Here is a 16,769-nt window from a genome sequence, read left to right as displayed (position 1 = left end):
AGATGAGTATTGTTAATAGAAAACAGGTTTAATCAACAGCAAAATCGTGTGTGGAGAATGATCTTGTTTTAGCTCCATAAGCACTAGCAATGATTGATGTCATTAGGCTAGGTTACCTAAAACACAGCAAGGAGATAAACAAGGCTTTATTCTCCCTGCAGACAACAGAAAAGTATGGAATGAATGTTGGTATTTTTCTGTGGAAGATAAATATTTAGATGGATTTACAGCCCTACATACAATGTTCATGTGAGCTATTTCATTTATTATAAATACACTGGAAATACCCAGTAATGCTGAGTAAATGCATAATCAGAACCAGGATTTACCTATGAATGGAAGATTACAGAAAAAAATCGACATTCGGTCAAAACAGAACATAAAAACCCGTCATAGTGGATGTTCAGCAATTCCCGAATGCATTGAGCTGTAGTGTCCGTATGCATCTCTACTTTCTAATCCACCCGACCTCGCCATGTTGGCGGGAGGCAGATAGTCACTCAATCTATTCCATGCGTCAGGTGTTCCTACCTGGAGTTGTTGATATAGTTTACGGTATCCTGACATCTATCTGCTTTCGCTTGTTTCTTCCATTTCCTCTCACAGGGTGCGTTTTTCGTTTCATCTTTTACATTTTCGCTCAGAGCGCCGCCGACTGAGGTGTTGGATTCTGCAGTCTCCTTGCAGAGAGAAAGAGCGAGCGCGTCTTAAAGAAACACCCACCGCCTACTGCCGGTAGTTTGTTTTTTACTCCTCCGTGGCGCTAACATCGGGGAAGTTAGATTATATTCATGAAACAAAGTAGCCTAGTGTTCGTTTTCGTACTGTATTGTTTGCATGAGTGTGGTCCAAATGTAATGAAGGTGGTTTGTAGGCTTGCCCAGTTGTTAGAGGAACGAATAGATGACCCAACGGTTGGAGGATAATGTGCATCAACTCTTTCTTGGTGGGTGCAGAGAGAGAGAGAGAGCGAGCGTGAGAGAGCAAGAGAGAGAAACCAGCCAGTCGCCGGAGTAGACTGGAGGATGCTGTACAAACACTGCTCTACGAACACTCCTCTTAGCTTGAGGGAATAGATGAAGAAAGGATGAGATTAACACTATTATTCACGTTGCGACTTTTGTTATCTAAGTTGATAGCCGGAGGCTTTACGCATCGCGGAACAGTGCAACCAGTTCGGAGAATGTGTTTAGGAGGATGGATACCCACGCGTCAGTAGGATTTATGTTTCCAGGTAAAGGGATTGAAGAATAATAACTAAAGCTACCTTTTTTTCACCCTGAATCTGTTTCATCGCAAGATTGTAAAGGTGCAGCGATCAGGGAAGGCTGATGACGGACCTATTCATTCGGTCAGTGCAGCAGAAGCACCAAAAGGTTCTGGAACCATTTGGATGGAATTCGGGCAAATGTTTAGACTTGCTTTTGGTTTTATATGAAACTGGTGACTAGTATTTGCGATTTTTCTCTCTCTGGAATTTTGATATTCTCATTCAATAAATTAGAACTGAGAGGAAGACATTTGCCAGGTTATCAATTGTATAAATTTTTTTATTTTTGGGAAGGTGGAATGATATTGCGGTTTGCTGTCCATTTCGCATCTCCCTTAGATCTCAATCGTTTTCTCTTGAAGTATTCCTTTATCTAAATGGAATTAGTTGAGCCTAAAGCCCCTTGTGAAAGGTCCAGACATGGTATATGGGCACAGCCTCCTTCACGGTAAGTCACTTCTATTGAACATAATACACTGCCTTGCGCCTTCCTCGAATACCTTATTTTGTGTAGCTTAGGCTAGCCCAATAATCATGATTTTATGAGTTGACGTAGAATTCTGGTTGCCTATAGCTGTCAATTCACGTATAGTGGGAGATGTGTAACGAATGTGATATTCATGCAACCATACCCCTTAACAATTTGTATGGCATCTACTGTACTATTAAAGCAGCATACGTAGGCTACTTATCCATAGCATTACATGCAGATACATTATGGTATAGCCTGAAGACTGCAGGTGAATAGGTTTTCAATGTGTATGATGAATAGGGCATTAAAGCCTAGTTATGTGTTGCCCGGGTCTGCTCTATGGTGCGGTGTAATAGATATGTATGCTTCGCTGTTCGTTCCGCATCCAATCTATTAAAAAAGTTGAGAAACTTTGGAGAGTCAATTGTTTCCAAATGATATCTTTTTGATTTAAAACCCCGTTTTAAAAGGGCAATGTAACATTCTAGCCATGCATGATAAATGCAATATTTGGAATTATTCAGGGTATTATGTCATAGGCCTAGCCTACATCTGTGTTGAATGAATGCAAATAAAGACATGTGTATTATTCACAAAACAAAATGAATGTGTTTATCTTGTTGCAGTTGTTGCAAGCCTACTCATACTTGGGTTGTCTGGGGCAACGAAGAAGGAAGCATGTAAGGCTCTCTCTCTGTCTCTCTCTCTGTGTCTCTCTGTCTTTGTGTCTCTCTCTCTCTCTCTCTCTCTCTCTCTCTCTCTATTTATACATTATAATTTTTATACATTATAATTTTTATATATATATATATATATATATATATATATATATATATATATATATATATATATATATATATATATATAATCAACATCACTCTGCTATTGGGTTTTCAGTGAAGAACAATTCGGGAGTGAAGCCTGCAGGTCAATGTGGCACCTGGGTGAAGGAAGGAGACGGGGGACTGTTCACTTCTCCCAACTACCCCAGCAAATACCCCCCAGGAATAGAGTGTGTTTACATCATTGAAGGTGAATAGTTGGCACAGTAACTAACTAACTAACTAACTAACTAACCTCAATGTAAAGCCATTTATGTCATTTGTTCAGATCAATAGATGCCATCCTCTAAACAAATAATGCATTTTTTTAATTCACCGGCAGGAATAACGAATACAGAGTTTGGTCTCTTGATTTTGATAGCCTTTTAGCACTGAAATCCGACTCTGAAATAGTGTTTCAGGAACCTTCATCTTTATCTTCTTAGATCCAGGCCAGAAATTAAAACCATCTGTCTGTTAAACTGCTCGTTTGTCTCCTTGAGTTCAGGCGTCAGTGAATATGGTTGGGCTCAAGTTGCTCTGTGGATGGATGTCTCTCCTCATGTTTCAGAGAGAAATCTGGTCCAGCTGTTGAGGTGTGTTCATAGTATAACTGATGGGATTGGCCAGTTCAGTTGCTGTGCTGTTGATGTTTGTCTGACGATGGTAATGAAATCAGACGGCGAGTTGCAATCTCAGGCGTTTAATTTAAGTTCTGGGAGGTTTATATGTGATTCATCAGTGGGGGAGATTAGGTTACGGTCCTAATGAAATTAACAAAATGAAAACAGGAAAGAGCATTTCTATTGAGAGACTATTGCTGGACTGGAGGAACTATACTAGAACAATATTATCTGGTTTGTAACTAGACTGAACTAATAGATTACATGTGAATGATGGTCCAGACTTTTAGCCTGTTCCACCATCCTGACCTGACCGAATATAAGCTGGTGAGATCAGCATGGTGGAACGAGGCAACCGGACTTTACCCATACTGATAACTAGGATAGAAATAGAAGATGCTTGTTTGAAATAATTGAACGTTGTTCACCGATTAAACATTTTTTTTTTTTAAAACAACAACACACAACATTTTTATCAGAGGTTGATCAGTGGTCACAAAAAAAGTCACAACAGTTGGGATTGTGTTTTATTAGTGGTTCATTCAGGTCACTCCAAGACAACATACAGTGTGTATCTGTCTACATTGCGAAGCTAAATTATTCAAAATGAGGGGCATTTAGGGGCATTTACCGGAAGAAATCTTAATATCACCCTGCTTAATGGCGCTTCACGTGTTCGCCATGTGTTATATGCTTTATTTAACCTTTATTTAACTAGGCAAGCCAGTTAAGAACAAATTCTTATTTACAATGACGGCCTACACCAGCCAAACCCGAACGGCGCAGGGTCAATTGTGCACCGCCCTATGGGACTCCCAATCACTGCCGGTTAGGATACAGCCTGGATTCGAACCAGGGTGTCTGTAGTGTCGCCTCAAGCTCTGAGAAGCAGTACCTTAGACCGCTGCGCCACTCAGGAGCCGCTGCGCCACTATAGGCCTACAGCATTATGTAATATAGCTAGGTATACGATAAACAGTATGAGCATTATATTCACTATCTGTGTTATCTATTCTCTCTGTCTCCTCCAGCTCCTCCCAGGCTGTGTATTCATCTGTTCTTTGATGAGAGGTATTCTATCGAGCCTTCATGGGAATGTAAATTTGACAACATTGAGGTGCGGGACGGCCCCTTTGGCTTCTCCCCAATAATCGGACGCTACTGTGGCCAGACCATCCCTCCCTTCATCAGGAGCAGCGGACGGTACCTCTGGGTAAAATTTGTTTCCGATGGCGAACTGGAGGCGATTGGATTTTCGGTGAATTACAACTTCACTGCAGGTAAGAATCAACACTAAGTATTCACACTACATGAGCAATCTCAACATGTCCAATGGCAACAGAGTGATGGTGTTAACACGTCAAAGTTCAGGAGTTGTCACGCCCTGACCATAGAGAGCCTTTTTATTCTCTATTTTGGTTAGGTCAGGGTGTGACTAGGGTGGGTAATCTAGGTTGTTTATTTCTGTTGGCCTGGTATGGTTCCCAATCAGAGGCAGCTGTTTTTCGTTGTCTCTGATTAGGGATCATATTTAGGCAGCCATTTCCCCACTGTGTTTTGTGGGATCTTGTTTATGTGTAGTTGCCTGTGAGCACTTGATTTGCTTCACGTTTCGTTCATTCTTTATTGTTTTTGTGCGTTTCATTCAATAAACACGTGGAACCGATATCACGCTGCGCTTTGGTCCGAATGTTCTTACAACGATCGTGACAGAAGATCCCACCAAACCAGGATCAAGCAGCGTGCCCAGGAGGAGAAGGTATCCTGGGCTTGGGAGGAGATCAAGGAGGAGAAGATATCCTGGGCTTGGGAGGAGATCAAGGAGGAGAAGATATCCTGGACATGGGAGGAAATCATGGAGGGACACAAAAGCCTTCCTTGGAAGCAGACACAAGGAGATAAGGGAGGTCAGCGACGACACCGGGGTTCGCGGCCACAACGAAAGCCCAAAAAACAGCCCCAAACATTTTCTGGGGGGTGGGGGGGCACACGGGGTGGTCGGCGGAGCCAAGGAGTGAACCAGAGCCAGTCTGGGAGAAGATGGAGGAGAGTGAGCAGAGGGAAGAGCCAGAGACCACATGGGAGGAGATAGAGAGGTGGTCGGTCGACCCAAGGAGAGTACCAGAGCCCGCCTGGGATTCGATGGAACAGTGTGAGGAGGGATACCGGAGAATGGAGTTGCCTAGGAGTATGCGGCAGCGCAGGCGGGCAGAAGATCGGGTCTTCAGTCCGGTGCCGCCTGCTCCTCGCACTCGCTCTGAAGTGCGTGTCCCCAGTCCGGTACGTTCTGTGCCTGCTCCTCGCACTCGCCCTGAAGAGCATGTCACCAGTCCGGTACGTCCTGTGGCTGCTCCTCGCACTCTCCCTGAAGTGTGTGTCACCAGTCCAGTACCACCTGTGCCGGCTCCACACACTAGACCTCCAGTGCGCCTTCCCAGTCCGGTACATCCTGTGCCTGCTCCTCGCACTCGCCCTGAAGTGCGTGTCACGAGTCCGGTGCCACCTGTACCGGCTCCATGCACTCGGCCTCCAGTGCGCATTCACAGTCAAATAGCTTCCAGCGACGGTCCACAGTTCGGAGCTTCCGGCGACGGTCCACGGTCCGGAGCTTCCGGCGACGGTCCACTGTCCGGAACCTCCTGCGACGGTCCACGGTCCGGGACCTCCTGCGACGGTCCACGGTCCTGGACCTCCTGCGACGGTCCACGGTCCGGGACCTCCTGCGACGGTCCACGGTCCGGGACCTCCTGCGACGGTCCACGGTCCGGGACCTCCTGCGACGGTCCACGGTCCGGGACCTCCTGCGACGGTCCACGGTCCGGGACCTCCTGCGACGGTCCACGGTCCGGGACCTCCTGCTACGGTCCACGGTCCGGGACCTCCTGCTACGGTCCACCGTGCGGAAAATCCAGCGACGGTCCACGGTCCGGAACCTCCAGCGAAGGTCAACGGTCCAGAACCTCCAGCGAAGGTCAACGGTCCGGAACCTCCAGCTCCATGGCCGGAGCCCTCCTTTTTGCCCGTGCCCAGTCCAGGCACATTGTCCAGTCCAGCTCCAAGGATGGAGCCTTCCCCAGCGCCGATGCCCAGTCCGAGCACGGCGTCCAGTCCAGCTCCAAGGCCAGAGTCTTCTTCTGCGCCGATGCCCAGTCCAGGCACGGCGTCCAGTCCAGGTCCAGGGCAGGAGCCTTCCTCTGCGCCGGTGGCCAGTCCAGGCACGGCATCCAGTCCCGCTCCATGGCCAGAGTCCTCCTTTGCGCCGATGCCCAGTCCAGGCACGGCGTCCAACCCCGCTACAAGGCCGGAGCCTTCCTCTGCGACGGTGACCAGTCCATGCACGGCGTCCAGTACAGCTCCATGGCCGGAGCCTTCTTCTGCGCCGATGCCCAGTCCAGGCACGGCGTCCAAACCCGCTCCAAGGCCAGAGCCTTCCTCTGCGCCGGTGCCCAGTCCAGGCACGGCGTTCAGCCCGGCACCTATACCGGAGTCGCCACCGATGCTAGATGCCCACCCGGACCCTCCCCTATAGAGTCAGGTTTTGCGGCCGGAGTCCACACCTTTGGGGGGTACTGTCACGCCCTGACCATAGAGAGCCTTTTTATTCTCTATTTTGGTTAGGTCAGGGTGTGACTAGGGTGGGTAATCTAGGTTGTTTATTTCTATGTTGGCCTGGTATGGTTCCCAATCAGAGGCAGCTGTTTTTCGTTGTCTCTGATTGGGGATCATATTTAGGTAGCCATTTCCCCACTGTGTTTTGTGGGATCTTGTTTATGTGTAGTTGCCTGTGAGCACTTGATATGCTTCACGTTTCGTTCGTTCTTTATTGTTTTTGTGTGTTTCATTCAATAAACATGTGGAACCCATATCACGCTGCGCTTTGGTCCTGTTATTACGATGATCGTGACAGGAGTTCAATTGGCTCACAGAAATGTCTAACAACAGTGTGTTCACACACTCTCTACTAAACAACATCACATATTTCCTTAGCACACAAAGTATGGTGCTATCAGCTCCTAGCCTCCAGCCATGGTGGCAGGTAGACAGGAAGGCTAACGACATGTGTTGCTGTAGTAACATATATATATATATATATATAAAACTGACGGTGTGGAGATTTAGTTTGATAGCTTTCGATCAGAGTTCTCTAGGAACTGTGTTGTTTGCGGGGGTACTGGAGGGGGTAGCAGAGGGAAGGTGAATAAGCGTGACAGGCTAATCTGTACTGTTGAATACAATCCTCCCAATTACCTCCCTCTGCGTGCCGCGAGAAGCCTTGACTGTCTTTATGTGACTCATCTTTTGGCTGGTTTCCCATTAACCGAGCAGCTCATGATTTATGACCACCTTGGTTTGATATCCACTCTGGTCTCCTATAGGCTGTATGGAATGTATCCTTGGTCATGGTTTAATAGCACTATCAACTTTAGTGTGTGGTCGAGGGTTGATGGGAACACTGCCCGCAGCACCGTGATATGTAGGAGCATTTTTAACTTTGGAAGTCATCTGCAGAATCATGATCCACAGAGAGAGAAAAAATATCCCTTTTCTAACCCACATTCTGTGTGTAGCCATCCCTCTTTCCCTTCCTAAAATACACTGCCAAAAACGTATTTATGTATTGTTTTGCCATTGGCCCACAACATTGTCCTCGGACACTGTTTTACTTTTGAACAAATAGCTTTGGTTGTGTTTCAGATGATGTTGTGCCCCAATGGAAGTGAATGGCAAATAATGGATTGAGTAACTTGCATTGTAAATAACACTATGTTTCTGATCAATTCTACATTCATGTGGATGCTACCATTGTTACAGATACTCATGAACAAATCTTGAATAATGATGCAAGGCATTTAAATAGCATACCCCGCCAAGAAATGCTAACCTCCTCTATTATTGGTAATGGTGAGAGGTTAGCATTTTCTGAGGGGTATGATCTTTTTGCCTTTGTAGCTTTCTCACTCATCATTATTCATGATTCATTCATGATTATCCGTAATCATGGTAGCATCCACATGTTCACAGCAGTTGTTTTTATGCCACTATTAAATCATTTCTGGGTTACAATTAAGTACCTTACTTTAATAGCAAAAAAAATGTATCTCAAACAATATTTTTCCTAGGACTGTCTGAGAGTGGTCTGAGTGGGGAAGGGAAAAATGAAAACTAGCTGTTATTGGCAGAGAGGTTTGCAACTCTTTGTTTTTAGTCTATTAACTAATTTACCAATGATGATGTCACCATGGAAAGCCGAAACTCCCGCTCATGCAAAGCTGCTGATTAGAAGGTCCTGTGTAGATGGAATTTTCATCCACCAACTGTCAGGAAATAACACTGATCAAATGTTTTCACACTTTTACATTGTTGGTTTCATCAGCTGTTGTACAATATGATATAAAACACAGGTAAAACTGAATTTTGACTGCACTGAACCTTTAATGTCGAAGTGTTTAGAAACATATTCTTATTTACAATAAAGGTGATTCCGAAATTGACACAATACATTATTTACCACAAATTTCTATTGGGCACAACATAATCTGAAACACAACCAAAACAAACTGCAAATGCATCCAGCAAGTTTGTGGTCACAAGCTTGATGTAGTCATTGCGTGCTATGAATGTTGGTACAAGCGCTAAACTTTTGACTGCTTTACTACACATATGGGTAAATTTGTCCAAACAGTTGTAAAACTTCAGACTGGGGGGACTAGATACATAAAGTGGGTTCATTTCTAAATGGTAAAACAGAGATGTATGAAAATATCCTGAAATTAAAGGTGACATTCTGTACTGTCGACCTCATATGAAACATCTGATTTCAAATCCAAAATGCTGGAGTATAGAGCCAAATTAAAAGTTGTAGCTTCACTGTCCAAAGAAATACGTAGAGGAGTGTGCCTCTTTTTACCACACACAATGCTTTCCCATAGACCCAAATACATTGACCTTTCATCCTAGATCAATTGATTAGACTTGATATAATGGGGTGAAGGAGTGATCAGAGTCAGGTTGATGGAGTGTATATGTTTTCCTATATGTCTCTATAGAATGTTGGGGTTATCTTTGAAAAACTGCTGTTTGCTGGTGGAGCCTCTTCTCAGATTCCTGAGTGAGAGAGGGGGAAAAAAACATATCTCCCTCTGTCTTGATAAGAAATAGCTGTGGCATATGATTAGCATAATTAAAGAAGATAAAAGTCTTGGATTCACTCGACTTGATGCTCCAAAATCTGGCTGTGCGGAGAGAGAGGCTCACATCTGCCTCTGCTTGGCTAATGCTGCTAGCACATGCTAATTCACACTGGGCTACTCAAGATGAATGAAAAGCAAAGGGAGAGGAGGAGGAGGAGAGAAGGAGAGAGAGAGAGAGAGAGAGAGAGAGAGAGAGAGAGAGAAAGGTTCTACACCTTTTCCTCACCTTATCTTCTCCCTCGCTTTTCATTCATCTGAAGTGTCCTATCTGAGAAGAGGGGAGAGGGGAAGAAGGAGGAGAGGCGAGGGAAAGAGAACATAAATAAAAATGTGATGAAGAACAGGTTTTTTCATTCACCGTGTTATCCCGTCCCACCTGGAGATGAAAGACATCACGGTCTTTATGAGATCAGCCACTCCTTCAGGTTCACATGATTCCAGCCTTCGTACTGTACAGAAGAGAACTAGGACTGGATGGAACTTGACGGGAAATATCACTATTGACTATTGTAATCAATGTAACAGAAATGAGTCAAAAGTATTTTCTGGCTTTTGGGGTAGATTAGAACTCTTTACACTTTTATCCATTATTTATACAGGTGATCCCATAACAATTGAACCTAGAAGTCAGCAATCAGACATTTATAGAATTTGGCAAAAGCATAGAAAATAATTCAAAGCATGTTTTGGGAGTTTACAGAAATTCTACAGGGATACCTTTAACACTGATCCAGTAGCTGGTTAGAACCCTTTCCTGCAGTCAAATGACTGGTGGCCTCATGGGTGGAATGTTATTCATATTTTTCATAATTGTATAATTAAGCAATAAGGCACGAGGGTGTATGGTTTATGGCCAATATACCACGGCTAAGGGCTGTTCTTACGCACGATGCATCGCGGAGTGCCTGGATACAGCTCTTAGCCGTGGTATATTGGTCATATACCACAAACCCCAGAGGTGCCTTATTGCTATTATAAATGGGTTACCAACATAATTACAGCAGTAAAAATAAATGTTTTGTCATACCCGTGGCATACGGTCTGATATACCACGGCTGTCAGCCAATCAGCATTCAGATTTCGAACCACCCAGTTTATAATTAACTTTTTCTTTTTACAGATGTTTCTATGCCAAACGACTTTGTTATATTTCAGTCTTCTGTCATGTATATAAAGTGTAATATTGGGATGCAAACTCAAAATGTAAGACATTCCAACTCTATATCTGACACGGTCTTCTTTTTCTTAAGCCCATAACCATGTGTGCGAGGTGTATACTTTTGTTTCAAAGTAGATTTGACTACCAAGAAACCCTCTGTGTGACACTACAGTAAAAGGTTTTAAGTGAGGTGAGGAGACTGAACTGATGTAGAGTGTCTGGAATCCTGTCATGTTAGGTTCTGATGTACACAAGGTGCCAAACTAAAGGTGCTGGTACAGCAGCACACTCACTGTCATTCCACTCACACTGTCAAGTGCATCATCAGCAGGATATGCTGTCTGAATTATAACTATCAAAGGAGTTAGGGAATAGTTTGTCTGAACAGCTATAATCCTGTATGGCTCAGTTGGTAAAGCTTGGTAGAGCATGGCGCTTGAAACACCAGGATTGTAGGTTTCATTCCTTGGGAAAATGTCAAATTTATGCACGCATGACTGTAAGTCACATTGGATAAACACGTCTGCTAAATGGTAAATATTACTATGTATTTATTGTTATCGTCAGTTAAGTGGAAGAGTAACACATATTGAAAATAAAAGTGTGGCTAAGACAGTGCTGTATTAACTTCTTATAGGCTACAGTTTGACAATCAAGTCAGCATTTCGAGAATTTGGAACTATAAGGTTACATCTGTATTTCTGTCAAAAATTTAGTTATTGATATAGCCTTGTTCTGTTGAATGTTCTCTACCTATATAAACTCAGCCAAAAACAGAAACGTCCTCTCACAGTCAACTGCATTTATTTTCAGCAAATTTATCATGTGTAAATATTTGTATGAATATAACAAGATTCAACAACTGAGACAAACTGAACAAGTTCCACAGACATGTGATTAACAGAAATGGAATAATGTGTCCCTGAACAAAGGGGAGGTCAAAATCAAAAGTTAGTCAGTATCTGGTGTGGCCACCAGCTGCATTAAGTACTGCAGTGCATCTCCTCCTCATGGACTGCACCAGATTTGCCAGTTCTTGCTGTGAGATGTTACCCCACTCTTGCACCAAGGCACCTGCAAGTTCCCAGACATTTCTGGGGGGAATGGCCCTAGCCCTCACCCTCCGATCCAACAAGTCCCAGACGTGCACAATGGGATTGAGATCCGGGCTCTATGCTGGCCATGGCAGAACACTGACATTCCTGTCTTGCAGGAAATCACGAGCAGAACGAGCAGTATGCCTCGTGGCATTGTCATGTCAGGATGAGCCTGCAGGAAGGTTATCACATGAGGGAGGAGGATGTCTTCCCTGTAACACACAGCGTTGAGATTGCCTGCAATGACAACAAGCTCAGTCCGATGAAGCTGTGACACACCATCCCAGAGCATGACGGACCCTCCACCTCCAAATCGATCCCGCTCCAGAGTACAGGCCTCGGTGTAATGCTCATTCCTTCGACGATAAACCTGAATCTGACCATCACCCCTGGTAAGACAAAACTGCGACTCGTCTGTGAAGAACACTTTTTGCCAGTCCTGTCTGGTCCAGCGACGGTGGGTTTGTGCCCATAAGCAACGTTGTTGCCGTGATGTCTGATGAGGACCTGCCTTAAAACAGGCCTACAAGCCCTCAGTCCAGCCTCTCTTAGTCTATTGCGCACAGTCTGAGCACTGATGGAGGGATTGTGCGTTCCTGTCCCGCAAGTGTGATGTTCGGATGTACCAATTCTGTACAGGTTTTGTTACACGTGGTCTGCCACTGCGAGGCCGATCAGCTGTCCGTCCTCGCATCTCCCTGTAGCGCTGTCTTAGTCGTCTCACAGTACGGACATTGCAATTTATTGCCTTGGCCACATCTGCAGTCCTCATGCCTCCTTGCAGCATGCCTAAGGCACGTTCACGCAGATGAGCAGGGACCCAGGGCATGTTTCTTTTGGTGTTTTTCAGAGTCTGTAGAAAGGCCTCCTTAGTGTCCTAAGTTTTCATAATTGTGACCTTAATTGCCTACCGTCTGTAAGCTGTTTGTGTCTTAATGACCATTCCACAGGTGCATGTTCATTAATTGTTTATGGTTCATTGAACAAGCATGGGAAACAAGCATGGATTTTTACGAATTTCTTTGAAAGACAGGGTCCTGAAAAAGGGATGTTTCTTTTTTTTCTGAGTTTAGTACTATAAATACCCCAATTCTTGTTGTTAATTCCAAAGTATACAAGATAAAAATCGCTGACACCATTCAAACCACTGAGAGTTCGTAACTATACTACAAATTATCTCAGAATAATATTTTTGCAGAAAGAACCTTATCGTCCCAAGTTCTCAAAATATCTCTACATGTTCTCTACAAATATCTCCATATTTTAGATATTTAATCTGCTCTGTAGCCAGGGAACACGTCTATTATTTCTCCCAACGACTACTTGCGGCTGCCCTGCCTGCCTGTCTGAAATACAGCCACAACTCCCCATACCATAACCCTCGTAATTCCTCGTCCTATTCTGTTCAGGCAGTGCTGCGGTCACCCACACCTGCACCCGACATTCTCCGCTCTGAAAGATGACCGTCACGATCTGGCCGTGCTCCCTGACCTTAGACATAACTCTAATTCTAGATTGAGAATACACATATGTAATATACTTGGCTTATCATTGTTGGTGGCGTCTTGCCGGGTTTTGTCCTTTCTAGCATGGCTATCTGTAGTGCTGGATTCTGGGTTAAACTTGGAACATTGTTATAATCAGAAGTGAATGGTTATCTGTAGGAGCCAGATGGGTTTGGAATGTGTAGTGGAGACGGGTGGAGAGCTTGGAACATAATGTCACTGAGGGAGAAAGGGTAATGTATAACGTTTACATTATGTCAGGATATGTTATTGTTAGCCATCAGGGTTCCTCTGGGAGGAGAAGATACATAGTCTGGTATCAGTCACCATGACAGCCTTGAGTTGGGGAGGAGTGACCACTTTGAAGGGTAGAGGTCAGGTCAGTTGAAGTGAGGAAGAACAGACATCACTAAGGTTCTGTCTAGCAACAGAGATGCATTGTCTGTTCAGATGTGGAGGAGGAGACTCAGCATAGGAGAAAGGGTTAAATATCATTGCTTGAGTGAAATGTCATTGTCTGAATGCAGCTGTATCGACCCTTTGGGAAGAATTAGACTTGGTTAAGCTTTTCTAGTGTCCGTTGAGTTATTGACTCTGAGAACCTAACAGTAGTGAGTATGACGAGAGACCTTGGTTTGGACCATGTTCTGAATTGTAATAGGGAAGTAGGAATGTATCTCTTTATCTCTGGGGAACTGCAGTAAGGAACATTGTTGTTACCCTCCACTCTAACCTTATAGCGTCTGCTGATCAGTAATTTGAAAGAGCACTAGACACAGGAAGTAAAACTAAATGCAAACCAGAAGGGGTTGGCCTGAATGTATGTGTGTGTGTGTGTGTGTGTGTGTGTGTGTGTGTGTGTGTGTGTGTGTGTGTGTGTGTGTGTGTGTGTGTGTGTGTGTGTGTGTGTGTGTGTGTGTCAGCATACGTTTATGTCTACCTCACACCCCTTCCAATAAAACCATTACTTATCTTTAATCACACACATTCCCCTCACATACTTACCCCCTCACACACTCCCACCCTCACACACTCCAACACTCACACACACTTTCCCCCCTCACACACTTCCCCCCCTCACACACTTTCCCCCCCTCACACACTTGTTCTCTCACGCTTCCCCCTCACACATTTCCCCCCCACACTTCCCCCTCACACATTTCCCCCCACACTTCCCCCCTCACACACTCATCTCACTGTGATCAGTGTGTGTTTGAAGATGGGGCCGTCAGTAATGTAGAGGCAGCCATGGAATCCCCCAGACTGCTGCTTGTCTTGATTCAACGGCTGCTGAATACTGTTTTTCACACAGAGAAGAGAAGCATCTCATGTGGGCCCTTTTAGCTTTTCAACTGCTTTGTTGGATGCCAAGTGAAATCTATTTTGTGGCTCCGTGGCTCTGAGTTTGAGAATGAAATATAGATATACTGTTGCTGTATGGTGGAGTCTTCGGGGCTGTTAGGATGAGAGGGATTGTTGCGTTGTTTCTGCAGTGTAATAACATTGGGAAATATTACATATTTTATTTCAGATGGTCTGTCCAACTGTTTGTCAATGTTCAGTACCACTCAAACATTTGGACACATCTAGTCATTCAGTGTTTTTTTGTATTTTTTTACTATTTTCTACATTGTAGAATAATAGTGAAGACATCAACACTGTGAAATAACACATGGAATCATGAAGTAACCAAAAAAGTGTTAAACAACTCAAAATATATTTTAGATTCTTCAAAGTAACCACCGTTTGCCTTGATGACAGCTTTGCATACTCTTTGCATTCTCTCAACCAGCTTCACCTGGAATGCTTTTCCAACAATCTTGAAGGAGTTCCCACATATGCTGAGCACTTGTTGGCTGCTTTTCCTTCACTCTGCGGTCCAACTCATCCCAAACCATTTCAATTTGGTTGAGGTCGGGTGATTGTGGAGGCCAGGTCATCTGATGCAGCACTCCATCACTCTCCTTCTTGGTCAAATAGCGCTTACACAGCCTGAAGTTGTGTTTTGGGTCATTGTCCTGTTAACCTGTTAGGGCTAGGGGGCAGTATTGACACGGCTGGATAAAAAACATACCCGATTTAATCTGGTTACCACTCCTACCCAGTAACTAGAATATGCATATACTTATTACATATGGATAGAAAACACCCTACATTTTCTAAAACTGTTTGAATGGTGTCTGTGAGTATAACAGAACTCAAATGGCAGGTCAAAACCTGAGAGATTCCTTTACAGGAAGTGGCCTGTCTGACCATTTCTTGAACTTCTTTTCCATCTCTATCATTTACTAAGGATCTCTGCTCTAACGTGACACTTCCCACGTCGTCCATAGGCGCTCAGAGCCCGGGAAAAAACAGAATGTCGTCATTCCAGCCCCAGGCTGAAACACATTATCGCCTTTCTCAAGTGGCCGATCAAGGGACACTGGGCTTAGGCGCGTGACCCGACCGCCCCGCCTTTGGGATTTTTTCCTCTGTTTGCCGAAAAGGAGATTCCTTGTCGGAATATTATCGCTTTTCTACGAGAAAAATGGCGTAAAAATTGATTTTAAACAGCGGTTGACATGCTTCGAAGTACGGTAATGGAATATTTAGAATTTTATTGTCACGAATTGCGTCATGCGCGCGACACTTCTTTACTATTTCGGATAGTGTCTGGAACGCACGAACAAAACGCCGCTATTCGGATATAACGATGGATTATTTTGGACCAAACCAACATTTGTTATTGAAGTAGCAGTCCTGGGTGTGCATTCTGACGAAGACAACAAAAGGTAATCAAACTTTTATAATAGTAAATATGATTATGGTGAGTGCTAAACTTGCCGGGTGTCTAAATAGCGAGCCCGTGATGCCTGGGCTATGTACTTAGAATATTGCAAAATGTGCTTTCACCAAAAAGCTATTTTAAAATCGGACATATCGAGTGCATAGAGGAGGTCTGTATCTATAATTCTTAAAATAATTGTTATGCTTTTTGTGAACGTTTATCGTGAGTAATTTAGTAAAATGTTAGCGAATTCCCCGGAAGTTTGCGGGGGTATGCTAGTTCTGAACGTCACATGCTAATGTAAAAAGCTGGTTTTTGATATAAATATGAACTTGATTGAACAAAACATGCATGTATTGTATAACATAATGTCCTAGGGTTGTCATCTGATGAAGATCATCAAAGGTGAGTGCTGCATTTAGCTGTCTTCTGGGTTTTGGTGACATTATATGCTGGCTTGAAAAATGGGTGTCTGATTATTTCTGGCTTGGTACTCTGCTGACATAATCTAATGTTTTGCTTTCGTTGTAAAGCCTTTTTGAAATCGGACAGTGTGGTTAGATTAACGAGAGTCTTGTCTTTAAATAGCTGTAAAATAGTCATATGTTTGAGAAATTGAAGTAATAGGATTTTTAACGTTTTGAAAATCGCGCCACAGGCTGCCAGTGGCTGTTACGTAGGTGGGACGCCTGCCCATAGAGGTTAAAAAACAAATGATAGTCCCGCTAAGCACAAACCAGATGGGATGGCTTATCGCTGCAGAATGCTGTGGGAGCCATGCTGGTTAAGTGTGCCTTCAATTCTAAATAAATCACATACAGTGTCACCAGAAAAGCACCCCCACACCATCACACCACCTCC

The 16,769-nt window shown here is 44.1% G+C and overlaps 1 protein-coding gene across 1 annotated transcript in view; it reads left to right on the top strand.

The window, feature by feature from the left end:
- The first annotated feature begins 789 nt into the window (after positions 1-789).
- Positions 790-16,769, top strand: part of LOC106590614 (neuropilin and tolloid-like protein 1) — a 156,442-nt gene continuing 140,462 nt past the window's right edge. Inside the window, exons 1-4 of the mRNA XM_045710960.1 lie at positions 790-1,718; positions 2,369-2,422; positions 2,640-2,774; positions 4,218-4,466. Of these exons, the coding sequence (XP_045566916.1) occupies positions 1,691-1,718; positions 2,369-2,422; positions 2,640-2,774; positions 4,218-4,466 (466 nt within the window). The 5' untranslated portion in view covers positions 790-1,690. The remainder of the gene's footprint in view (positions 1,719-2,368; positions 2,423-2,639; positions 2,775-4,217; positions 4,467-16,769) is intronic.

Source organism: Salmo salar, chromosome ssa29 (genome assembly GCF_905237065.1).
Source record: "Salmo salar chromosome ssa29, Ssal_v3.1, whole genome shotgun sequence".
Lineage (NCBI taxonomy): Eukaryota > Metazoa > Chordata > Actinopteri > Salmoniformes > Salmonidae > Salmo > Salmo salar.
The sequence above is the reverse complement of the archived record's forward strand: the minus strand, read 5'-3'. Positions and strand labels throughout refer to the sequence as shown.